The following is a 26,337-nucleotide window of genomic DNA, read 5'->3' as shown; positions in this document are numbered from 1 at the left end:
GCGATGGGCGCGTGGGAGGGGACGCGGGAGCGCCTCGGGGCCCGAGCGGGACGGGGGTGGGGGAACGGAGGCCTCCAGCCCGCCCCCCCGGACCCCTCCCGCCGCCTCGTTCTCCGCACGCGCTGAAGAACCGCTGCCCGTCCTGGCCTAGGAAGCGGCTTTATTGGGGGTGTGGGTACCGGCTCTCCGTCCCCCATCACCTGCCCCCTCCTCTGAGCCCCCGCCGGCTCCTCCGAGCCCTAGTACAGTCCCAGAGGGGGTTAAAACAACACTGACTACTGCTCCTGGACAGGAAGTGACTGGGGCGCGGGGCGGGGGTGGTGTTGGTGAAGCGGCGCAGCCTAGCTCCGCGACCAGATGTGCAGCTCCAACTCCAGATGTTCTTCATCTCCGTCCGAACCGCCGTCTGAGCTCCTCCCCCCACCCCACCGTGCCAGGCTGGGCAGTGAATGAAGGTCACCCGGAGACGGTGAGGGGTCAGCCCCCCAAGGAAGAAGTCTTCATCGAGAGGCTCTGGTGAAGGGACCGTGTAAGCCTCCAACGTGAATCCTTTTCCCAGCCCTGGCGGGCGGGCGCTGGGGATATCACTAGGATCACTCGCAGGCCAGCTTCCCGTCGAAACTGGAGAGGGCGATGGCGAACGCTTGCAGGGCGCACAGCGGGTACCGGTAGTCTAGGGTGAAGGCGTCCTCGGCCACGCGGCCAAACTGCAGCACGATGTAGTCGGCTATGGACACAGACACGGGTGGGGGCGGCCTGAGACCTCGCGGGCTCTGTCCTGGCAGACGAAGCCCTCATCATTGAGGGAAGGGCCCCCATCCTTGCACTGGGATCCCAGTCCTTAGCCATCATGTCAGTCATCCTCCATCCATGCACCCTCTTATCTCACCCAATAAGCCTGCCTGCCGCCGTACCCGCCACTGTAAGCCCCCGAGGGCAAGGACCCTGCCTTACCTTCTACTGCCCAGGGCTAGGCAGATGACCTGCCCGCATTGTAGTAACCAGTCAAACTTGCTTATGCCTAGAATCCTTCCTTTCCAACTAAAGCGATTTTACCCCATTCTTCTCATCCCAGACCCCAAGTCCTGAGACCACCAGCCTCATGGCCTCAACCAGTGCCCTCACTCAGCCCCTACCTCATATCTGGCCCAGGTTCCCAGCCCCCATCCCAACACTTCCCCCGGCATCCATGGGACAGGATGTTGCTAAAAATACCCCCAACCCAGGCAGACCAGGCTCCACCCGAAATGTGATCTGGAGATGGGTTTTTAAGACTTCAGGACAGATGACACTGGGGGCACATCCCTAGGATGGAGTGGGGGTGGGGAGCTCGTTCAATGTTAACCAATCCTGGGAACCTGGAAAATCCCTAGGAGATACTGCTCCGTATCCAAATCCCTTCAACCTAGTGGGGACCTCTTCTCCAGGCTTGTAACGGGATGTTTTTGTGTTCTGAGTATATCTTTTTTTCCCTAATTCTACGATGGCAGGCCTTTGACCTCACTGGAAAGAGAATAGAAATGCTTGACTTATACTTCCTACTCCTGAAAGACAATCATCTTGATGGGGTTAGGAGTGGGGCACTGGAGACAGACTACCTGGGTTCTAACCCCAGCTCTGCCTTCACAAGCTGTAAGTTACTCAACCTCTCTGCACCTCGGTTTTCTCATCTGCCAAATGCTGTTCCGTTGCTAAGTCATGTCTGATACTTTGTGACTCCATAGACTGCAGCACGCCAGCCTCCTCTGTCCTTCCAATAGGGATAATAATAATATCTTCCTCACAGGGTTGTTGAAAAGACTTAATGAATCAGTATCTGTGAAGTCCTGAGAACACTGTCTGGTCCACAGAAAGCACTGTGTGTTTCTGAAATAAAATTTGAGGGCCAGGGTAAGTAATGCCTGCAGTTGCTGAGAGACTTGGGTAAGGGACTGCCCTCTCTGAGCCTCAGCATCCTCTCTGGCCACATAGGGGTTGGGCTATAAGTTTTGGGGGTTTTTTCATATTTATTTTTATTGATTTGGCTGTGCTGAGTCTTAGTGGCTGCATGTGGGACCGAGTACCCTGACCAGGGGCTGAACCTGGGCCCCCCGCACTGGGAGCATGGAGTCTTAGCCACAGGACCACCAGGGAAGTGCCCATAAGTTTGTTTTTTTTAACTTTTACTTTTGGCAGAGCCTGGTGGCTTTTAGGCTCCACTTTCAGTACATGATGCAGAGTACATCATGAGAAACGCTGGGCTGGAAGAAGCACAAGCTGGAATCAAGATTGCTGGGAGAAATATCAATAACCTCAGATATGCAGATGACACCACCCTTATGGCAGAAAGTGAAGGAACTAAAAAGCCTCTTGATGAAAGTGAAAGAGGAGAGTGAAAAAATTGGCTTAAAGTTCTATATTCAGAAAACTAAGATCATGGCATCTGGTCCCATCACTTCACGGGAAATAGATGGGGAAACAGTGTCAGATTTTATTTTGGGGGGCTCCAAAATCACTGCAGATGGTGATTGCAGCCATGAAATTAAAAGACGCTCACTCCTTGGAAGGAAAGTTATGACCAACCTAGATAGCATATTAAAAAGCAGAGATATTACTTTGCCAACAAAGGTCCATCTAGTCAAGGCTATGCTTTTTTCAGTGGTCATGTATGGATGTGAGAGTTGGACTGTGAAGAAAGCTGAGCACCAAAGAATTGATGCTTTTGAACTATGGTGTTGGAGAAGACTCTTGAGAGTCCCTTGGACCGCAAGGAGATCCAACCAGTCCATTCTGAAGGAGATCAGCCCTGGGTGTTCATTGGAAGGACTGATGCTGAGGCTGAAACTCCAATACTTTAGCCACCTCATGCGAAGAGTTGACTCATTGGAAAAGACTCTGATGCTGGGAGGGATTGGGGGCAGGAGGAGAAGGGGACGGCAGAGGATGAGATGGCTAGATGGCATCACCGACTCGATGCACATGAGTCTGGGTGAACTCCGGGCATTGGTGATGGACAGGGAGGCCTGGTGTGCTGCGATTCATGGGGTCGCAAAGAGTTGGACACAACTGAGCAACTGAACTGAACTGCAGTATCTTATTTCCCTGACAAGGCCATGGCAGTGAAAGTACCAAGTCCTAACCACTGGACCGCCTGGGAACTCCCTTTCAGTGTTTTTTAAACTCTAGCAGCGTAACTGTCCCTTCAACACAGTCTTACCCAAAACAGCCCAGCATCTGCCCAGGCTCTGGTCAGTGCTAGGATGAGGCCCTGAAAACAATGCACCTGAAGACAGCTGCTTGGAATATCTGAGGCTCTTTGGGGGGTACAATGTGAGTGCCCCCACAGGAGAGAGTGACCTTCCTGAATGTTCTGGCTCCAGGGATAAAGGCCAGCTCCACTCCAGCACGCGCATGCGTGTGTGTGTGTGAGAGAGAGAGAGGGAGATGGTAGGGGGAGAGGGGAGGGAAAGACCTGAGTGAGGTTTGGGGTCTTGGAGGTGGTGGGGAACAGCCTGGCTTGTGTCCTCAGATACTCACGGTCATCAGCGTGGACAATCTGGAAATTCTTGACTGAGGCCTGGGTGACTCGGCCTTGGAAGTTGAGGGTGTAGGAGCCACTGTCTTCGTTCCAGATGGGGGGCTTGTTGTGCAGCTCGATGAGGCTCTCCAGTGTCTTGTTCTGCCAGCGCACCAGCAGCCCGTCGCTGGCCTGGGGTGTGAAGGGTGGGCAGTATTAGGGGCAGGATAGTGAGAGCTGGCTGAGATATCTTGGGACTAACGGGGTGGGGCAGTGGCTGGGGACCTGTGGTGCTTTTATATATGTGTGCAGCCTGGGTGTCAATGGCCATGGTGGCCAGGGTTTCTTTGAGTACACCCACAGTATCTGTGGCATCCACCTGGCCAGGATGTACGTCTGGGAGAATGGGCTCGGCTGTAGGACGCCAAAGTGGAGAGTTGGAAAGTGAAAAGTAGCATCTGCCGCACAGGAGGGGCTCTGCCATCGGTCCCAAGGGGTCTTAGGCCACACGCTAGCATCTATCACAAGGATGAACCAGATATTCTAGGATTTACAAGGAGCTCACAGTTGAGCTTCAAGAGATGTATAGGTACAGAGTAGTTAAAATGTCCTGGAAGAGTTTCTGGAAGGAAGGAGCAGGGTCTATATGAGACATGTATTTCTTTTCTTGGTTTCTTTGTCACCTGTTCACGTTCATGGCTTAGAATGAGTCCACTCAAGATTGTGTCCTCCAAGAAGCCTTGTGACCCCAAGTCTGACTTAAATGTCTTAGCTCTGAATTTCCATAACACCTCGCTCTTATGATTTCTCCCACTGCACTAACAGTGCAGACAGGACAGAATTAGATACCCTAACAGCAGGCGCAGTATTTGACTAATGGCTCTGTGCCTTACAGATGACAGGGGATGAGATGATTGGGTGACATCACTGACTCAATGGACATGAGTTTGAGCAGGTTCTGGGAGCTGGTGATGGACAGGGAGGCCTGGCATGCTGCAGTCCATGGGGTCACAAAGAGTCGGACACGCCTGAGTGACTGAAGTGAACTGAACTGAACTCTGTGCCTTAGTTTCCCTCATAACAGGGTGTTGTGAAGATTAAATGATTAATAGTGCATGAAGTGTTGTTTTGAGCAGTTCCTCACACAGAGTAAATGTTCAATAAATATCAGATATTGTTTTGATGGTACCTCTTGTATTGATTTTACATCCTCAACACCTGGCATTAATAAATGATTGTAGAATGAATGAACTGATGATGAAGAAATTCAGAGCAGCTCTGGGTGTCAGTTCCTACTAAGCCCAAGGGAGGCACCGCCTTTGGAGGATCTGTGTGTCTAATCCAGGATGGGAGGAGCAGTTGTGGAACACACAGGCTCCTAAAGACAGAAGCCACCCAGGGCTTGTGCCCCATGGGTTGGCCAGGTCTCTGATTATTCCATTGTGGCTTTCCAGCAGGGAAAGATGTGTGATCAGCTGATGGGAGTATTCTTTTTCATTGTAAATGAGTAAAGTGACATCACTGTGAGTATGAGACATGCCAGTCAACCGTCTCTGAAATCCCGGGCTCACTCAGCTTGCAGTGCTGAGGGGCAAAGCATGGGTCTGACACACTGAAGGAGGCCCCCTCTCTCTGGGCCAGCTCTCCATCTTGCCCTACACATCTCACACACACACACACACACACACACACAAAACAGCCTTTGCTTTTTAAAATATGTCAAATCATATCACTCCTTTGCCCAAAGCCCTGCTGTTCCTGTTTCTCTGAGTAAAAACCAGCTACACAGGCTCACCTGCCCCTCACTCTCACCTCTCTGACCTCATCTTCCTCCAGCCACCGTGGCCAGCTTGCTGCTCCTCAAACTCAGCAGGCACTCTCCTGCCTCAGGGCCTTTGCACTGGCTCTTCTCCCTGCCTGCATGATCTTTTCCCAGATATCTGCAGGGTTGCTCCTCACCTCCTTCAAATTTCATCTGCTCAGTGAGGCCCACTCTGACCACTGAATTTAAATCACACCTACACACACACATCTCATCTCCTTTCCCTGTTCAACTTTTTCTCCACCCCCCCACCCCCCGCTACAGTAAAAACCACTTTCTAACACACTACACAATTTACTTACTTATCACAGACTTTGTCTACCGTCTGTCTCCCTCCACTAGAATGCCAGGTTCATGAGGGTAGATCTTCGTTTTGTTGACTGATGTCTGCAGTTGCCTAGACTAATACTTGGTACTCAATGTATGTGTGTTAAATGAATATATGAATGAATGATTTTGATGTACACTAAAAAAAAAAACAAAACACACGAACACAACTAACCAACCCTATTGTGCTCGTTTCAGTGAGTTCAATGAAAACCCTCCAAACTGAATCTATTGTGCAAGTTGCCAGAATGAATTTGTGACGGGGCAATGGGTGTGCTCCGGGTTGGGTATGGGGTAGGCTGAACACCCCTTCCCCACCCCACACGGCTTCCTGGAAGTGGGTTACAAGCCGGTAACTAGGGAGCAAGACCCACAGGGAAAGGCGTGTCAGGGAGGTGCGGGGCTCACATTGCGAGGCCGAATGGGCACCCTTTCGTTGTCGGAATTCATGCCAGGAATGATGACCGTCATGCGCCGGGGACCTCGGAAGCCCAGCACATTGGTTTCCTGGGAGGGAGATGCGCATTAGACCACTCGGCGAGGGAAGGGGCCTGCCCTAGGGCATAGGGGGACAGAGGGCGCTCTCACGTAGATCACGGCCGCCAGCTCCTGCCGAAGGCTCCCCACGTCCGTGCTGCCACCGCGGTGCGGGTTCTGCCCGTTGTCAAAGACAGTAAAGCGGTTCCCCAGGAGGTTGGACCTGCGAGCAGGGTGGAGCTGGGGGCGGGGCTGAGGGGGTTCCACACCCCTTCTTCCGGACCCCTCCTCACAGCCAAGCTTAAGAGCTTTCTGCCTCAAGCATGGGTGTGTCTTAGGACCCTGCCCCTGGCTTTCTGCATGATGTCTTTTTAAAACCTGGGAGACTGGGCAGCTTTCAAACCTCAGCTCTTACTAGCTGTATGACCCCAGGCAAGTGACTTAAACTCTTAGCCTCAACTTCCCCATCTGTAAAATGGGCGTGGTAATAGTATTTTCTATCAATTTGGTTGATAAAATTATTGAATGGATTAATATTTGCAAGTTACCTAGAAACACCTCTGACACAGAAGTAGGCCTTACATATGTGCTTGGTAAAGACATAAATAAAGCCTGACTTGGGGACTCACTTTCTCCTCATCTCTCAGATTTGTGGTGAGGACTGGATGAGCTACATGGGGAGACATAACACAGGGTGGGTGCTGACTCTTTCGTTCGGTCAGTTAGTAACTGTTTGTTGAATAGCTACTATGTGCCAGGTGCTAGGAATTCAACCATGAACAAGACAGGAATAATCCCTGCTTCATGGACTTTATGCCCTACTCCGAGTGAGGTCCCAGAACCAGCAGCATGGGCATCACCCCAGTGCGTCTTAGAAATGCAGAAGCTCACTCCCAGCCCAGACCCTCTGAACCCAATTTTTTTTTTTTGCCTCACCCTGGGGCTTGCAAGATCTCAGTTTCCCAGACCAGGGATTGAATCCAGGCCACCACAGTGAAAGTCCAGAATCTTAACCTCTAGACCACCAGAGGACTCGCCTCACTGAACCATTTGAAGAAGATCCCCAAGTGATCTACATGCATCAAAGCAGACAAGTGTCCATGTATATAGAGAAGCCCGGGGCCGGGGGACAATTCCAGAGTGTCTGAGATGGGGCACTCTGCACAGCGGGCCAGAGGTGACTGGCCCCCGAGCTCCGCAGCCCCACCTCAGCTTCCCAATGAAATTCTCCCCTCCTCGGGACAGATTGGTGGGATCGCTAGAGATGAGGTAGTTGGCGGTCTTGCTGCGTTTCCGCTTCCTGCCAGCCAAGAGAAACACCTGGGGAGAGGGGCAGCGGAGATGCGCTGGAAGACAGAGGCGAGCAGGAGGGGAGTGCGGGGAGGGGAAGGCCCGTTTGCCCCCCAGCTCCCACCCCCATTCTGGCTCTCGACTGGGGTCCGGGCCCCTCCCCTCTCCCTTCTCCCTCCCTCCTCCAACCCACCTTCTTCTCAGTGTCCAGGTGCAGGAAGTAGGAGGGATACAGGCCCCGATCCATGCCCTTCTTGTCCCGGGTCAGCCGGCAGCGGACCGTCCGGCCCTGGGGTGCAGGCCGAAGCACGAACTCCTGGGGTTCGTCCACTTCCACGGGTGGGGATGGGGCCCTGTCCTCCTTCTGAGTCGGGGCAGAGGGTGCGTCAGCCCCAGAGCACCATCTCCCCCAGCCCTCGGCAGAAGGTCCGGAGCCCGGAGGCAGGCAGGGCAACTCACCGCTTTCTGTTTGGGGGAGAAAACAGAGGCTGCTCCAGGGGTCGCCCTGGGCCCCTCAGCCTCCCCCGAAGCTCGCCAGGCTGTGGGGAGCTTTGTGCTTTATTAAGATTCTGTTTAGCTTGTGGTTAAGAGCCAAGGCTCTGGGGCCAGACAGCTTGGGTTCAAATCCTGGTTCCACCACTAACTGTCTATGATGTTTGTTAATTTTTAACGTCGCCGTGACTCAGTTCGGTTCACCTGAGAAGTATGCAGGATGGGGGTGGATACCTGGGACAGACCTTAGTTTATGTATTTAACAGACACTCATAGTAAGTCTACCGATGTGCCAGGAATTATTCTATGCACTTTCCAAGTGTTCCTCTTTGGAATATTATCATTCTTCTTATCTATAGCTACTGAGGTGGTTGGTCTCTTTATACAGGTGAAGAAGCTGAGGCTCAGAAAGGCTTAATAACTTGCCCAAATTCACATAGTTAGTAAGAGCTGTAGCTGGATGTTGACTGCTGCCCAGTCTTCTGTTAGATGCACAGCCTGTCAAAAGACCTTCCATCACATGGATGCTCTTAGGAAGTGAACTGAGCTGAGGCTGAAGATTTGGGTTACTGTGTTCTAGGCACATGGTGTTAGAAGTGTTAGCTACTACTGTTACTATGTGCGTGCAGGTGTGCTAAGTCACTTCAGTTGTGTCTGACTTTTTGTGACAAGGAAATGGCACCCCACTCCAGTACTCTTGCCTGGAGAATCCCATGGACGGAGAAGCCTGGTGGGCTACAGTCCATGGGGTCGCAAAGAGTCGGACACAACTGAGCGACTTCACTTTCACTTTCATGGACCACAGCCCACCAGGCTTCTGTCCATGGGATTCTCCAGGCAAGAATACTAGAGTGGGTTGCTGTTCCCACCTCCAGGGGGTTTTCCTGACCCAGGGGTTGAACCTGTGTCTCCAGCATCTCCTGCATTGGCAGGTGGGTTCTTTACCACTAGCGCCACCTGTTAGTTTAACAGAAAGTAAATACCCAATGAATGTAGCAGCCAATCTCCAAGATAGTATTTATACTCTAGTGTAGATCCCTCCCACATTGGTCTCTGTGATCAATGGAATAAGGCTGAAGTGATGGGCGGCCACTTTGAAAGCTAGGTCATAAAAGGTATTACAGCTTCTGCCTTGCTCTGTCTCTAGGGCCATTCTTGAACTCTTAAGGCAAGTTGGCTACCACATCATAAGGATACTCAAGGGGCCTCTGGAGAGGCCTCCAGCCAACAATCATGATAGTAAACCAATTTAGAAGTAGATCCTCCATTTCCAGTCAAGGTTTGAGAATGGGTGCAGCCCCAGTTGACATCTCAACTGCAAATTCATGGGACACCCTGAGCCAGAACTACTCTTGCTAAACTACTCCTAGATTTCTTTTCTTTTTGAACTTTTTGTTTTGTATTGGGGTATAGCTGATTAACAATATTATGATAGTTTCAGGCGAACAGTGAAGGGACGCAGCTATACCTATACCTGAATCCATTTTCCCCCAGACTCCTCCCGCATCCAGGCTGCCACATGACATTGAACAGAGTTCCCTGTGCTAGACAGCAGATCCTTGTTGCTTATCCATTTAAAATATAGCAGTGTGTACATATCCGTTCCAAACCCCCTAACTATCCCTTCTGCCTATCCATCCCCCTGGCCACCGTAAATTCGTTCTCTAAGTCTGTGAGTCTGTTCCTAGATTTCTGACTCACAGAAATTAAGAGGATGAAGTGTTGTTTTAAGTTTTGGGGTGGTTTGTTACATGGCAATACAACAAATGAATAAATGAGCTCATTGAAAACTTTTAATAACTCTTTGGTTGCATTAGGCCCTAGGGTGGCCTGATTATTGCCCCTCTGTTCTTACAAGGCTAGTACCCTTTGCTCGTATGTTCTGTCCCTCACATGAAGGGCAACCAAGATTCTAACCCCAACTTTCTCAGCAGGGGAGAGAAGGGACTGCCACCTGGGTATGTGCATTTGAGGAGTAAATGCTCTCTGGGAGCCACCAAGAAGCCCTGGTGGGCTGAGGTTGTCCATTTTGCTGAAGACAGGTTTGCACTGGGTGTGAAGTGAGGCTGGTGTTGGGAAGTGGGCCCTTAACCTCTGGGTGAGTGGGCATCTCTTCTCCACTCTAGGCTGCTGCAGAAGAATCTTGGGAAACTCAGGACTATGTTTGGAATGCGGTATGGAGAAAGCTGGAACTCATTTAAACATTTCTACATGGTGAATTTCAAGAGCCTACTATATTAAAGGCTCTGCATGCCTGCATGTTCTTTCTGGAAGATAATAAACTGGGCTTTCAGTTTATTCATCAGTATCTGGTGATCTCGGCCCATGTGAATCAGTCCCTCGGTATACAAAGGAATAAACCCACAAAGCTAAGACCCCACCCTCACCCCCCAGGCCCTGCCCTCGGGGTGATCTCTCCATTCCTGGAAGCCTGTTTCTCAAAGGCTTTCATCACCTTCTCCAGCTGGACCCCTCTCTCTTGCTTACTCCAGCCTGTGCATGTTGGTACCTGAGTCCTGTTTGTGAGGAGGGGCAGCATTCAATATATTTAACAACATGCTCTGCCCCTGGAGACTGCCCAATCAGAATGGACATGGTAGAGGAAGGTCCTGGAGGCCCTTGAGAGCCAGTGTTAACCCTCTGGTTGCTGGATAGTTAGGTTGCTGGAAGGTTGGGAGGTCCTGGGTGGGAGAGGAAGAAGCATTCTGAGCAGTCTCAGAGCAGCAGGGTAGAACTATTTTAATAACTCACAGTCACCTGGCTGTCAGTCAGTCCCTATGCCCAGGGGTGTGTACGCCTGTGCCTGTCTGACTGTGCTCCACCTCCTGGTACAGAAAATGTGTGTGCTTTCAGGCGGGGCCATGCAAGCACCTCCGGCTGTGTATGATGGTTAGGCTGCAGTGGGGAGGGCTCAGGGCAGACAGCATAAGGCCCCCGGGTGGCCAGTCCCAGCCTGGTGACCCCGCAACTGCCTCTTCTGTTCCTACAAACCTGGTTCCCTTTGTCCTCATACCCTGTCACCAAAGAGGGAGCTAAGAATTCTAACCCCAAGGGACTCCATTGCCCCAGCCCACAAGGCCCCACACCCAGGTCCCCCAAACCCTGCCACTGCTCCCAGCAGGGACCTCGCCCTCTCCCTTCCAGGCTCCCACCTTTTTGCCTTTTCCCTTGGCTTTGCCCTTCTGATTGCTGTTCTTGGTCATCGCAGCGGCCGCCTCATCGTCCTCCTCCCCTTCCTCCTTCTTCTCCTCTTCGGAGCCTTTGGGAGTTCCTGGGGGTGGAGGGGGAAGCCTGTTTGCACCCTTACCCTGGCAGGGGCACATCACAGTTTACAAGGGACACCCACGCCTCACCTGGACCCCAGTTCACTATTATCGGAAAGCAATAACCTCAGAAAGGCGAAGACCCTGTCCTGAGGCCACACGGCTTATTAAAGTGGGCGTCAAGGTGCCCCCAAGTCTTCCAACTTGAGAACCTCCGCCTTACCCCCTCTGCCTTACCTGCCCCTCCACACTGACAGCTGACTGCCCCTGGACATCCCGGAACCAGAGCTCACCAGAGCTCACCAAAGCTCACCACCCACCCTTCTTCTTCAGAGCTTTCTCCGCTGGGCACTCCCCGGGAACCAGAAACATGGCTGCTGGTGTCTTCTTCACTGTGCCTGGGCTCACGGAGCAGTCCTTGTCAGCCTCCCCGGACCCTGCTGGTGTGGAAGTGAAGAGGTCACACCCCCACCCCCACCAGCCCCACACCCAGAGACCCTTGCTCCTCCGGAGACTAGGCTCACCTTTCTTCTTCATCTTTCTTATCTTGGTCCCTTCCCCCGCTGGAGCCTCCTTTTTCTTAACTCGAAGAGGTTTCAGTGGGGGGCCAGGGCTTCCCAGATCTCCTGGAAATAGAGGGTGGGGGTTAGACAAAGACGAGTCACACCCTCCACCTCACTCATTGTCCCTTCAGTCCCCTGGGAGGCTCAGAGCTCCTCTGCTTGTCTTGTTTTTAACCCTGAGTCCAGAAAGAACTGAATGAACACCAGGAGTATAATAAGTAGTGAATGAATGAATGCCAGGCCTTCTAAGGAAACTCTGAATCCCACCTCCCACCCCATCTCCATCAGAAATCCTCCAAACCTTCTCTGGTCAGAGCTACAGATAGTCCTCCCACTTCGAGAGGCCCAAGGTCCTAGCTATATGTCTACATTTACACCAGACCCCAGCACCCACCCGTAGGGCAAGGTGCCCAGCCAGGAAGCCATCACAGTATTTACTCACTAACTGATTTTTATCATAATCACTTTGATACTTTTGTAAAAATTATAAATATAATTCATATTGAGTTAAAAAAAAATTAAAAACTCACCAAGAACATGAAAATCCTCTGCCCTCCCTGGCTCAGCACACCCTGACCAGGGGGCTGGGAGGATGGTGGTGATGGTGGCGGGGCGGGGGGCACATATTAATTTAAGGATCATTAGAGGGAAGAAGTTTCCCAGGTGGTGCTAGTGGTAAAGAACCCGCCTGCCAATGCAGAGACACAAGAGACGTGAGTTGGATCCCTGGGTTGGGAAGATCCCCTGAAGGAGGACACAGCAACCCACTCCAGTACTCTTGGCTGGAGAATCCCATGGACAGAGGAGCCTGGCGCGCTACAGTCCATGGGGTTGTAAAGCGTAGGACACGACTGAAGTGACTTAGCATACAGCATGCTGCTGCTGCTAAGTCACTTCAATCATGTCTGACTGTGCAACCCCATAGATGGCAGCCCACTAGGCTCCCCCGTCCCTGGGATTCTCCAGGCAAGAACACTGGAGTGGGTTGCCATTTCCTTCTCCAATGCATGAAAGTGAAAATGAAGTTGCTCGGTGGTATCCAACCCTCAGCGACCCCATGGACTGCAGCCTACCAGGCTCCTCCGTCCATGGGATTTTCCAGGCAAGAGTACTGGAGTGGGGTGCCATCGCCTTCTCCGATAGAGCATGCAGAGGGAAGAAATCACCAAAGGATGGAACACTTGGGTCCAGGCACCTGGTAGCTTTCTGATGTCTCAACCCCTGCACATCCATGAACCCCCAGGCCCCTCTGGGGCCAGTTTTGTGTGTCTTTCTGCCCCCTCTGGACCCTCAACACCCACCCTTTGGACCCTGGGCCTTGGTCTTCCTCTCCTTGATGTCTGTAGAAGCCTTCTCTTTGGGGGGTTTCTTGGGAGGCAGGCGGACTCTCTCTTTCTTTTCCTCCTCTTCGTCTTCATCTTCCAGGTCATCCTCTTCCTCCTCCTCATCCCCTGTAGGTAGAAATTCATCAATATGGGGGTTGGGGTGGGTCCTCTAATCTCTGCGGGTCTCTCCAGATTTCTGGGAGGCAGTGAAGGAGCCAAGGGTAGGAGGCTCCCTTCTGGAACAGAAACAGGAGGAAGATTCTCAAAGAATGCGGTGACCCCAAAGTCTTCCACAGCGTGCAAGTCACACGAGAGCTGGAGTCGGGGTTACGCTGGGGGCTTGGCAATCCTATTCTGGGAAAATGCGTTTCTTTGCAGGCCCTTCTCTCTCTGGCTGTCACACACCCTCCTGGCATCTTTCAGTTTCCCCTTTTCCATCCCTTCTAATGAGACACGTGCCTGCTTCTCCCACTCTGCTTCTCCCTACCCTGGTCTGTCTCTCTTTCTAACTCCCAGCCAGACCCATCTGAGCTCTCCCTTGCCCCTAGTCCTGGTCTAAGGCAGAGCTCTTAACCACTCCTTTGTGCCTCGGTTTCCCCATCCGGAAAATGGGGAAAAGAACACGAGCATAAAGGGTTTCCTAGTTCAGAGCCAAGGCCGAGGATGCAGACGCTGTTTTCCCCAGCTGTCTGCCTCTCTCCCTCTGTTGTTCCTGTCCAACCTCTCCTCTCCAGTCGCCCGCTCCCCTGCTGGTCTCCAGACGCCCCCTTCCCTCGGGGTTCGCTCACCGTCCTCCGTGTCCGGGGCGTCTGGGGCGCGGGCTACCAAGAAGGTCTCCCGGGGGTCGCGCTTCTTGGCCTCGGGGTCCCTGAGGAACTTGGTGTAGACTGTTTGCGCTGCCCGGGCCTCAGCCGGTCCCTGCGCGGGCTCCTCCCGCGGCTTCCCCTTCCGCCCGGCTGAGCCGAGATGCGCGGGTCAGGAGCGACCCCCACCTCTTCCTGAGAAGGTGCCCGCGCCCCCTCAGGCTCCTCACTCTGGGGGCTCCCCGGGGCTCTGTTTCACTTTGGACACCACTCTCCCGGCTTTCATTCATCCTTTCGCTCTTCCTATCCCCCAGCTCACCCCCCTCCCCTTCGTTCTTCGCCTGCGGGCCTTCCCTCACGGGACCCTCATCCTGGGGGTGCCCCGGGACTCGCCCTCCCACCCCCAGCCCACCTCCAGGTCTCCGGGGCTTGGATCCTGTGGGGCAGGGAGCCTCTGGGGCTTCTGGCTTTTTCTTCCTCAACTTCTGTCGCTGCGGAGTGGGGGGTCAAGAGGAGGGAGAGGAAGGAAAGGGGCGGGGGGACTCTGAGGGCTGCCCATCACCCTTCTAATCCCTTGAGCCGCCAGAAATAACCGCGGATTATCGGGAGGGGAACTGTGCCCCTTCCTGGGGCACGATGGATGACTCCCTCCCATGTCTCATGGACACCTCCAATGTCCCAAAGTCCAGGTTCCTCCTCACGACACCCCATGCCCCCCCAAACACCCCTTTCCTGCAAGAACAAAATAAAGCCCAAACTTCCAGGGAAGTAAGGACCCCCAGAGGCTGCCCCGCTCGCTCCCAGATCCCCTGTGCTGCGTGGGGGGGCCCTCTGTCTCCTCCCCAAGCCAGGTGACCTACCTGCTTGGTGCGCTGCTGGACCTCAGGGCTCCGGCCTTCCTCCTCGTGTCCGCTGAGGGTAGCAAAGGAATCAGCCTGTCTCCCTCCCCAAACCCTCCATCTGAGCCCCCCACCAGGCTTCAGGTAGGGTGAAGTGGGGGCTTTCCAGACCTGTCTGAGGCCCACACCTCTCGGAGGGTGTCGTCCTGCAGCGGCATGGTGCCCGCGCCTGGCTGCACCCACTTCTCTGGCCACCCTGCAGCTCTAGAAGCTTCCCTGCCCCCCGGCCCCAGCTAATCCAGGCTCAGCCTCACCCCCACCTCCTGCAGGCTCCCGAGGGTGGCAGGACTGTGGGAGGGGCTTCTGCCCAGAGTACCCTCCCCCTCCCCGCGTCCTGGCCTAAGAGAAGAGGCTGAACTCACAAGATCTCAGATCCCCAGCAGCCTGAAGGTTGGTGTCCCTGTACGAGGTCCCCCCACGCCCTGAGCTTTGACTTAGAGATGCTGATTTGTAATTTGGTGGTGGTAAATGGGGCATGGGAAGAAAACATGAGATCAGATCCTGTATGTATCTTCATTTTTCATAAAAAAAGAATCAAGATTTACTAATATTTAATATATATGGATTGACACATGCATGTGTGTATACTTTATAAAGAAATATGCCTATATTCTGGGTGTAAACGTAAATGTTTCTTAATGATAAGGAACATGCTTTTTAAAATATATTTTAGTTAATTTTTATGAATTTTTTTTTAAGTTTTGTTGATTCAGCTAGTTTTTTTTTTTTTTTTTTGCCATGCAGCACACAGGATCTTAGTGAGGGATCTTAGTTTCCTCACCAGGGATTGAACTCATGTTCTCTGCATTGGGAGTGCAGAGTCTTAACCACTGGACCACCAGGGAAGTCCTGGAACGTGCTTTTTAAAAAGCTTAGAGACAAGGGAATATAGTGTTGGTATGATTAATATCATGGGAGAGGTTTGGCTAAGTGCAGAGGAAGCTCAGAAGAGGGGCCCAACTGGGGGTCCTAGAGGCTTCCTGAAACCTGATCTAAAACTTGAAAGGGGAGGGGAGTTCTGCAGTCAAAAAAAAAGAAAAGAAAAAAGAAAAGGTGGGATGGTTTATTGCTGGAAAAGGAACAGCAAGGTAGAGACCTAAGGGTTGGAAACACATGTATTCAAAGATCTAGCACTGGGAGGGAGGCAGCCGTCTCTGGCATGGGTCAGCCAGCCCTGAGCACAAGCCTTAAACTCTGCTGCTTAAGAGCTGAACATCCTTGGGTGACTGACTTAACCTCTCTGAGCCTCCGTTTCCTCATTTTATGAAATGGGTTTAACAACAGCACTGACCTGGTAGGGATGGTGTGCAGATGAAATGAGATGACAGGTGGAAAGCCACATACACTAAACGCTCAAAAATCAGTAATTAGAAGGAAAAAAAAAAGACAAAAAATTGGTAATTATGTGCCCCTTTTCAGGGCACTTTGGATTCATCTCTGTTTCCTCAGCATTTACAGCACAACTTGGTACATGGTTGGGGTTCATTTTTTGCATCAGTAAATTAGCACTTTTTTTTCTTTTATGCCCACAAGGTTTGTGAGATCTTAGTTCTCTGACCAGAGATTGAACCCAGGCCACAGAAGTGAAGGTGCTGAGTCCTAACCACTGGACTGTCAGGGAATTCCCTATTTCATTTGATTTTCACTGGACAATAGTCCAGTGATATAGGTAAGGTAGAGATTATTATTTCTATTTTTTAGGTGGAGAAACTGAGGCCCAGAGAAATGAAGTGACCTGCTTAGTATCGGCCAGATGGTAACCAGAACTGTCTCCTGTCAGAGCTTTTGCTTTTAGCCCTTTTATGTTTTATATGGTCATAATGATTAGATGGATTTTGAATGAAACAGTCTTTTTGTTTTTCTCCACGTCCTTGGTCCACCTGGTCCCAATTTGCCATACATAAATTTCCTAAAATGCTGCTTCTTCAGTTCACACCTTCGCTCCGAAATCATCACTGTGTCCCTACGATCAGGTTTAAATGCGCTGGGCTGGTGTTCCGGGCTCTCCCTGACCTGGCCCCAGTCTGCCTTTCTCACTACAGGGCTGTCTCAAACCCTACTCTCCATCCAGCCCCGTAGGTTTACTTATTGCCTTTGTGCTTCCTCTCCTCCATACTTTTGCTGCAGCCGTTTCATGAAATCCATCCAACCCTCACTCAGTCACTCAGTCGTGTCCGAATCTTTGCAACCACATGGACTGTAGCCTACCAGGCTCCGCCGTCCCTGGGATTCTCCAGGCAAGAACACTGGAGTGGGTTGCCATTTCCTTCTCCAATGCATGAAAGTGAAAAGTGAAAGTGAAGTCGCTCAGTTGTAAATAGCCCTTAAGTCCCCACTGCTAAGATTCCTCAGTCCTCATCTGCCTCTGAATGTGTGATAACCGGAGCAGCATTTATTGACCAGCTACTGTGCATCAGGTCATTGTTCCCATTCTCTCTCCACTGAGGCAGATAGTAACACCTTGATATTAAAGGTGAGGAAACTCACAGCTGAGAGTCATCAGCAAGCATTTCCTGGGTACCAACTCTGTGCCAAACAGCACTGGTTATACAATGATGGACAAAAGGATGTGGTCCCTGCCCTCATGGAGCTTCCATTCTTGTGAGAAATGGAAGAGAGCAAAGCCATGAATATGCAAATCGCCAGGGAAGCCCAGTTATAATGATATCATTATTATTAATTCTAATAACTGCCAGGAAAGGAAAGAACTGGGTTCCATGAGACTAGCAGGGGGGACCAGTCTGGATTTAGAGGATAGATGAGGCTGAGAAGGGAATTTAAAAAAAATTATTTATTTAAAATATTCGGTCATGCCAGGTCTTAGTTGCAGCTTGTGAAATCTAATTCCCAGACCCAGGATGGAACCCAGGCCCCCTCCATTGGGAGTACAGAGCTTTAGCCACTGGGGCACCAGGGAAGTCCTTGAGAAGGGGATTTTAAACTGAGACCTGAAGGATTTCAAAGACTAGGAAAGAGAATGTTTCAGGTAAAGGGCACAACTTAAGAACATGTTTCCAAGCAACAAAGAACTTGGCATAATGTAGCAGTGGGAGCCACAGCCGCCTCAACCAGGACTTAAGCCTAAGAACCACCCTTCAGAGGGAATCTCTAACCTCAAACATGTCCGAGCCGAGAACCATGGGGAGCCTGGGGCTCAGCGGGCTGTAACCCTAAACATCCAGGTTCCAACCCTGCTGGGGTCCCAGAGACACTTCTCTCTTGCCCACTCTTCTCAAAAGCAAAGATTCCTGAACCCGCCTGTAGGAGGTGTGTGGGCTGAGCTTTGGCCGACACCAGAGATGGACTCTGCTTCTGAGTTGGGGGGCAAATCTGTGCAGCAGAAACTTTAACTTGAAAGAAAAGGTAAATTCACTTCTCAGATCTCTCCTCTTGGGTTGCATGCCTGTGGTCAACACTTACATAACAAAGTGTCCATTTAGTTGCTTTTATTTCCTGTTCCGAAGGGTCTCGAATCAGCATTGTCTCTGTGCCTTTTGCACGTGGCAGCTGAGGAACACTACAGAGTATTAATTCACAGTAATGTGTACCTACATAAGTCTGGATATGACTTGTGAAGCATGGTAGCAATTCTTCATGTTGGATGAAGAATTGGATGATATTTTAAGAACAGTCCGGTTTTCCTAAAAGTGTTAAATAAGATGAAATTAAAACTTCTAAAAACCATTTAAATTTGATTAATTGGGGGATATTTATTAAGTGTAAACTATATTTGCCTTCAACTTTTAATATATCATTTTGAATATATTCGAGGAAAAGTCACTTTTCGAAACATACATGAAAAATAATTTTAATTAAAAAGTTTAACATTTACTTAGTTACTTTAAGGAGAATGTATTCACATTTTGTACACTTTGAATGCAGTGACATGTTTTTAATCCTTGGAGAGTTAGTCTGGGTCCAGATCATGATAGAAGCAGAAAATAGCCAAATGAAACACAGAAAAGAATAAAAAGAATCTTCAGAGTTTTGTTGGGGACCTTCCCTAGTGGCTCAGCTGGTAAAGAATCTGCCTGCAATGCGGGAGACTTGGGTTTGATCCCTGGGTTGGGAAGAGCCTCTGGAGAAGGGAAAGGCTACCCACTCCAGTATTCTGGCCTGGAGAATTCCATAGTCCATGGGGTTGCAAAGAGTTGGACATGACTGAGTGAGTTTCACTTTCACTTTTCACAGTGGGAAACTTAGAGATGTGTGTGAAACTTAGAGATGGGTCAGTGTTTAGATTTGGGCCAAGGATGGGTAGGTTTAGGATTGGCCATTAAGACTTTGCTGAAAATGAGAGTTTAGTGATAAGATTCATGTCAAGAACACACATAGGGTCTTGCTTGGTGGTCCAGGGGCTAAGAGTTTGCACTCCAAATACAGGGGGCCTGGGTTTGATCCCTGGTCGGGGAACTAGATCCCACATGCCGCAACTAAGAGTTCTTATGCTGCAATTAAAAGAAAAAAAAAAAAAAAACAAAAAAAGATCCTGAATGCTGCAACTAAGGCCTGGAACATTCAAATAAATACCAAAAAATTTTTTAAAAAGAACTCATATCTTCTGGTACCTTCTGCCCTGACACCAGAACACCAAGCCTCTCCACAAAGAAAAACAAGCTTGAGACTTTGTAACTACACTTTGTTCTGGTCTAAAAATGACATTTCTCTTTGACCATTGGCATTAGTCACCAGACTCAATTCCACTGGAATTTTAGCTATTTCCTAAAATTAAATCTACTTTCAGAAGACAAAGATTTGCTACCACCAATGACTTGGATGCTGATCAATAACGACTCCTACCATGTGCTGGGCGTTGTTCCCAGTGCTTTCAGCTGATTCTTATAGCACACTTGTGTGTCTGTGGCTCAGAGAAGCTAAGTAATTTGTCTAAGGTCACACCGCTGGTGCTTGGTGGAGCCATTCCATGGACAAGCGCCTGCTAGGTATGCGGTATTCACTTGTGTTATCTCTAGTCCCTGTGGAAACTTTGAAAGGCAGGTGAGCACATGAGTTCACCTCTCCATTTTCTAGACAGTAAAGTGGTGACAATAACTGTATCTGACTTTATGGAAGTTGTGAAAAGCAAATGGATTGATCCACGTTCGGTGCTTAGTGCAGTGCCTGGCATAGAACCGATGTCTTATCAAGGTCAGCTGTGTGGTGCTTTATGTATAAGGAAAGTAGGGCCCAGTCCTAGAGACTCGAACCCAGCCCTCCCTGGCTCAGCCTGTGTGGTGCAAAGGAGAAAAGAGGGGATTTTGGAGAAAGTCTGAAGCAGTGGTTAAGAGCTGGAGATTTTACCCAGAAACAGACCCATGCGTCCTGCTTTTCCATGTCCCAGCGGGGTGACCTTGGGGAAGTTATCCCCCTTGCTTAGAGCCTATTGCCCTGAGCTTCAGTTTCTCAATCTGGCAAAATACATTTGTATCGTGAAAGAATCCATTCAGGTGGGCTTTTCAGAAACCGGGAAACTCCAGCTGCCTCCGGTGTTCAGGCTCTTGGAAAATAGAAAATAGGTCTTAGCTTTGAAATGGCCGATTTTTGTCAGCTTTATTTTGTTGAAGAATGGGGCTTCTTTTATCCATCAGGGTGCTATTGATGTCACATAGCCCCTGGCAGACTGTTCTAGAAGGGAGTTTCTCTCAGTGAGCTCTAGCCTTGCAGTGCCAGGGTCTTAGTCTTTTTTTTTGGCTGCATCGGTTCTCAGCTGTGGCATGTGAACTCTTAGTTGCGGCGTGTGGGGTCTAGTTCCCTGACCAGGCATCAAACCCAGGCCCATGCATTGGGAGCTTGGCGTCTTAGCCACTGGACCACCAGGGAAGTCCCCAGGGTCCTAGTCTTAGCCTTGCTTCTTGGATAAGGAAACAGAGGCTAAGGAAGGTTAAGCCACTGTCCAGGGTCTCACAGGAGGACAGGCGGGAGTGAGCAGGATTCAGGTCAGCTGTTTGAGCTCAGAGCCTGGGCTGAAGGAAGCCCTAGTGACTGTTGGGCGCTGGCCGAAGGAGCTGAAAATGGTGTTCCAGCTTGGTTTTTTCCTCATGGAATGCACAGGCTGTGAGATGAGGTTATTGGGAGGCACAGAGAATAAAACTGGGGCACTGATGTCTCCTCTAGAAAAGGAGAACATGACAAATAATATTACGGGGTTTCTGAAATGCTTGAAATTACTCCTTGCAGTAAAGCAGTGATTCTCAAAGCAGGTTCCCTGGACCAGCAGCATTACTGGGGAACACGTTAGAAGCATGGATGCACAGACCTCACCTCTGACTATCAGCAGCTCTGGGCTGGGGCCCAGCCTTCAGCATTCTAGCATAGCCTCTGGGAATTCACATGCCCACCTGACTCTGAGAACCACTCAGCCCAGCACCGTCTCCAAGAGGCCTTCGAGAAATGAGGATACTATCTCCCCACTGGGTAGTTCCCCACACGTCTCTGAATGATGTCACAGGAGCGATGAAGAAAAGCTCCCTGAGGCCAGGGACTTTGTCCATTCTGTTCACAGCTGTCTCTCCAGGGCCCACGGTGTGTGATGAGTAACTAAATGGGGAGAGAGAGACAAAGAACTGTCTTGGATGCTGTGAATGGGGAGGGGAGACCCCGCCTGTTTCTTATTCTGTCTTGATCCTGCAACATGTGACTCTAGTGTTTCTAGTGTTTAAATATCCAGATTTCTGGCACAAGTGGGCCCTTAAACACCTGTCTCTCCACCTAGTGCTCAGGGAGGAGATGTGGCCTTCTTCTACCCTGGTGGAGCAGCCGCCTGGCTGTTGTTCTAAGTCCGTTTGTCTCCAATGTGGTGTATGCCTGTGGCAGGTACACTATTTGACAGGCGATTTATGAGACTTTTTCTTCAAAAACGTTTCCTTTTTTTCCCATCCAATGTTCATTTTTTTTCCTCCAGTGGTGTTTTTTTTTCTTTATTTTTGAAACAATTTCAAATTGACACATAAGTTTCAAGAATAGTGTGATAAACTCTGGAATACCCTTGGCCAGAGACCGAGAGGTTTTTCCTACTGTCCCAGTATTGGCCGTTATAGGTTCAGGGGAACACTTTGCATTGGTCGTGATGTCTCTCTAGTCCTCCTCAATCTCTGAGGAATTGTCAAGGGCAATTCTGCTCTGTGCGATTTTCACTTATGGGGTGTGTGTGTGTGTGTGTGCATTAGTCACTTAGTCGTGTCCGACTCTTTGTGACCCCGTAGACTGTAGCCCACCAGGCTCCTTTGTCCATGGAATTCTCCAGGCAAGAATACTGGAGTGAGTTGCCATTTCCTTCTCCATCACTTATGCGTAATTACCCTGATTTAATAGTTACCTTCAGGCCCAACCTCCGAATAAGAAGCCACTTCCTGGACATTGTCTCAACTGAATCCTTAAGGGTGACCAGGGACTATGAACCCAACCTAAAGCCGTGTAAGTGACAGGTAACAGAAGCCCAGTGTAAAGTAGCATAAGCACAAAAGATTGCACCCTCAACTAGGTCAGCTAGAGGCAGTCTCACCTCTGGCATGGCTGTACCCAGGGGCTCAAAAGGCGTCCCCAAGTCCCTCTCTCTCACACTCTCTGCTCTCCTCTGCGTTCCTGGGAAAGGTGACCTCAGACGACTCCCTGAGCTCATTAGCTCCCCCAAGCGGACGCCTGACTGGCTGCACTTTGGTCCCTTGCTTACCCCTGGATCTAAGTCCTAGGATGGGTGTACTCTGATTGGCCAGCTCAGACCTGTGCCCGCCTCTGGGCGGGGCTCTCTGTGATTTGAGAGAACAGTAGTTCTGAAAAAGGAAAGAGGATTTCTTCCTCTTCTGACCGCTCGGTGAGCAGTCCGCACCCGGAGCTGCTGTTGGAGTGAGGAATAATAATAGCAGCAGCTGTAGCCGTAACATTTATTGAGAGCTTGCTGGGTTCTGGGCATCGTTCTAAGTGGGTTTCCTATCAATTAGCTCATTTAATACTTAGCCATATTGTGCCGTCGATTTTTACTTTCATACATGCTTTCCATACCAGCAGCTTCACAGACAGGTGCAGTCACTTGCCCAAGGCCAACACAACTAGTACGCAGCAGAACCTGGTGCCCCACACCCTCGGGCGTCACTCTAGAGTGCGTCCTGGTGCACACAGAAGTTCGCCCTCCAGTTACCTCTCAGTGGTAGAACCAGGTCTCCTGCTCCAGGCTGGGGCTGTCACGTGGCACGGTCATCCCCCGGTGCACCTATGAACCTGGGGCAAGTGGAACGCCTGGGCCCAGATCGTTTATGGGAAGTTTGCTGTTACCCACAGAGCAGAGAGCAGGGCCCCGAGCCCCAAGAAACAGAAAACAGACGGAGTGAGTTTACAGCAGTGGTTCACACGGGCTGCCCACAAGAATACTCGGGGGAGCTGAAGCCATATCCCAGGCCAATTAACCAGAATCTCTGGGGTGGAGCCCAGGCATGAATATTCTTTAAGCTTCCCCAGGTGAATTCAGTGTCCAGCCCAGGCAGATAATCACTAGTTTGTAGGCTTTCTAGCTTAATAGAAATAACCATAGTTTAAGATCTGCCTGGGTTTGACTGTTCTTTAGTAAGAAAGCATGAAGGTTCTGGCTGAATCAGTTTCACAAGGTTTTTGTGTAACCTGAGTGTCCAGAGCTGAAAAGCCTGTGGCTGTTTTGAAGAATCAAACATTATATTAAATTTTGGTGAAAATTTCTAACTCTGTAGCCTTCCTTTCTGGAAAAAGAAAATAAAATCCTTTAAAAAATATCCACCTGGGCTTGAGATTTGGCTTCACTGTCACAAGCTGTGTGATTTTGTGCCAGTCACTTACCTTCTCTAAGTCTCAATTTCCTCGTCTGTGGGAAAGTTCTAAGTCCCTCTTCTTTATGTGAAAATCAAATGAGATGATACCTATAAGACCTCCAGCATAGAACTGGCACTCAGCTCCATTCTTACTATCAAGGAGGAGTCAGGACAGAAGTGGCTTCTGCAGGACTGTCCAGGGAGTCAGTGCCAACGACTCACCATCCCTAGGCTGAGGCTGTGGAATGGACTCTGGGAGCCTCAGACCCCAGCCCCTCCCGCCTTGATCTTCCACCCTCGCAGAGGGGCCTAAGGCTTTTGAATAGGGTGAGCTTGGGATGGAATGGGCCGGGTGGGAGTTGGGGCAGAGTTGGATGGGGAAACGGGGAAGTCAGGGTGTGTGCACTGACTTAGTCTTACCACCAGGAGGCGACAGGAACCCACCCACTGCGAGAAGAACAGTCAGGCTGAAGGCGCGGACGACTGGGGATAACACAAAGATATTAGAGGACTTTTTTGAGTACTAGGTAAATGCTAAAGCCTTATTTTCTTTCATTTCCATTTACTTCATGCAGGAGTCCTGGGGTAGGCGCCATTACCCTCCTTTACGGGATGAAACTGAGGTGGTGCTGGTGACTGGCAACCAGGAATTTAACTGAAATCAGTCAGACTCCAGGTTAGTCTCTTAATCACTGAAGTCATATGTCGCAGCTGCAAGGGTCTTTAGAAATTCTCCGGCCATGTGATTCCCAAACCTGTTTGATGATAAAAATCACCTGAGGCTCTTCAAAAAATTCCAAATTCCTGGGTCCCAGGACAGGCATTGAATTAGAATTTCCCAGGAAAATGGGCTTGGGCATGTGTCTGGTTAACAGAAGTCCCTGTTTGGAAATGTGATCTGCTGTCAGAGAGGGAAAGTGTCCTGCCCAAGGTCACACAGCCAATCCCCTCCAACCTCCTCATACCCTCTGATTCAGAAACCAGGCCACACCCACCCCCTCCAAAGATGAGACAGTATATAGCACATGCCCTGGGTATATGCCCAAAAGAGTTAGAAGCAGGATCCTGAAGAGGTATTTGAACACCCATATTCACAGCAGCATTATTCTTAACTGCTGAAAGGTGGACACCACCCAGGTGTCCGTCAACAGGTGAATGAATAAGCAAATGTGGTGCATGCACGTGTGCACGCTCAGTTGTGTCCGACTCTTTGTGACTCCGTGGACTGTATGTAGCTCTCCAGTCTCCTCTGTCCATGGACCTTTCCAGGAAAGAATCCTGGAGTGGGTTGCCGTTTCCTTTTCCAGAAGCAAATGTGGTATAAACATACAATTAAGTATTATTCAATCTTAAAAAGAAAGGAAATTTTGACATATGCTACAGCATGGATGGGAGAAGGCAATGGCAACCCACTCCATTACTCTTGCCTGGCAAATCCCATGGACGGAGGAGCCTGGCAGGCTGCAGTCCCTGGGGTCGCTAGGAGTTGGACACTACTGAGCAACTTCCCTTTCACTTTTCACTTTCATGCATTGGAGAAGGAAATGGCAACCCACTCCAGTGTTCTTGCCTGGAGAATCCCAGGGCTGCCGTCTCTGGGGTCGCACAGAGTCGGACACGACTGAAGTGACTTAGCACAGCATGGATAAACTTTGAGTACATTAGGCTCAGTGAGATAAGGCCATCCATAAAAAGACAAATACTGTGTGATTCTGCTTATATGATATACCTAAAATAGTCAGATTATTTTCATAGAGGCAGGAAGTATAATGGGCCTGAGGGGAGGGAGCAATGGGGAGTGACTGTTTAATGGTAACAGAGTTTCAGATTTGCCAAATAAAAATAGTTCCAGAGATGGCTGGTTGCACAATAATATGAAGGCTACTGACATTGAGCATCACCAACTCAATGGACATGAATTTGAGTCAACTCGGGGAGATAGTGAAGGACAGGGAAGCCTGGCATGCTGCAGGCCATGGGGTTGTAAAGAGTCAGACACGACCTAACTACTGAACAACACCAGCAACTGACATTGAACTGTATATTTTAAAATGTTTAAGACGGTAAATTTTATGTGTATTTTACTACAATACAACAATTAGAAAAAACGATAAGATGATCTGTGCCCAGCCCTGGAGGGTTGATAGAGGTGAAGAGTGAGAAGGTAAGTGTGATTTTCTTCTTTTGAATGAATTTATGAATAAATATATGTGGAATTTGATGAGTGTTGATTGTCAATCATCTCTTTTCCTCAAAGAGGATTACACTAATAATGTATGGATACACTTTTTTCCTAGTAACTTCACCAACTTTTGGTTCTATTATTTTGCCTTTTTTTCTATTTAATGGGTGAGAGAGAGTACTTCATTATTATTTAAATTTGCATTAACATTTGTTAGATTTAGAGTGGAAGGTCCAGAATTGACCAACGCCGTTGACAGCATCAGAATGGTTTTCCTCAAAATGTTAATGCTTGATTTATTATACTAAATGAAACAAGTCCATGTTTATTGTTAAAGTAAATTTAAAAACCTACTAGGTCTGTTAACAGAGAAGAGAAAGTGGCTTCTGCTTGAGCTCTGGCCTTAGGGTTTCTGCTTATTTAGCATGAATTCCAGGTTCTGAGATGGAGGCTCTTGAAGCAGAAGGCTCATGAAGTCGAGGACCACGAATGTAAAAACTCGTGTTCATTTTGCTTCATCACCTGCCAGTCCTCCCAGTGGCTGTTATTGTTATTATTTTTAAATATTTATTTGTTTATTTTGGCTGCACCGGGTCTCAGCATGCAGGATCTTCGATCTTTCTT

General features: G+C 49.8%; 1 protein-coding gene and 1 long non-coding RNA gene across 2 annotated transcripts; one reads left to right on the top strand and one right to left on the bottom strand.

The window, feature by feature from the left end:
* The first annotated feature begins 12 nt into the window (after positions 1 to 12).
* On the top strand, positions 13 to 3,238 carry LOC138985070 (uncharacterized). Its single transcript, XR_011462307.1, has 3 exons — positions 13 to 1,632; positions 1,787 to 1,890; positions 2,176 to 3,238. It is a non-coding gene; the product is annotated as an uncharacterized lncRNA (long non-coding RNA).
* Positions 594 to 15,005, bottom strand: TULP1 (TUB like protein 1). The gene is made up of 15 exons (XM_005910989.2): positions 14,869 to 15,005; positions 14,719 to 14,770; positions 14,271 to 14,349; positions 13,844 to 14,011; positions 13,032 to 13,181; positions 11,692 to 11,793; positions 11,488 to 11,604; positions 11,057 to 11,175; positions 7,872 to 7,877; positions 7,606 to 7,776; positions 7,330 to 7,442; positions 6,234 to 6,345; positions 6,054 to 6,152; positions 3,517 to 3,688; positions 594 to 727 (listed from the first exon to the last, which is right to left on the bottom strand). Exons 1-15 carry the CDS (start codon positions 14,913 to 14,915, stop codon positions 594 to 596), a joined length of 1,641 nt encoding a protein of 546 aa, XP_005911051.2. The 5' UTR covers positions 14,916 to 15,005.
* Positions 15,006 to 26,337: the final 11,332 nt, after the last annotated feature.

The sequence above is a fragment of the Bos mutus genome, chromosome 23 (assembly GCF_027580195.1).
Source record: "Bos mutus isolate GX-2022 chromosome 23, NWIPB_WYAK_1.1, whole genome shotgun sequence".
Classification (NCBI taxonomy): Eukaryota; Metazoa; Chordata; class Mammalia; order Artiodactyla; family Bovidae; genus Bos; species Bos mutus.
Note: the sequence above shows the minus strand (reverse complement) of the source record. Positions and strands in the feature narration are given on the sequence as shown.

Coding starts and splice junctions, on each gene's coding strand:
- TULP1 (XM_005910989.2), bottom strand. CDS start 14,915: ATGCCGCTGCAGGACGACACCCTCCGAGAGGTGTGGGCCTCAGACAG. Junction 14,350..14,718: donor TCCAGCAGCGCACCAAGCAG/GTAGGTCACCTG, acceptor CCCACTCCGCAG/CGACAGAAGTTGAGGAAGAA. Junction 11,605..11,691: donor AAGAAAGATGAAGAAGAAAG/GTGAGCCTAGTC, acceptor CCACACCAGCAG/GGTCCGGGGAGGCTGACAAG.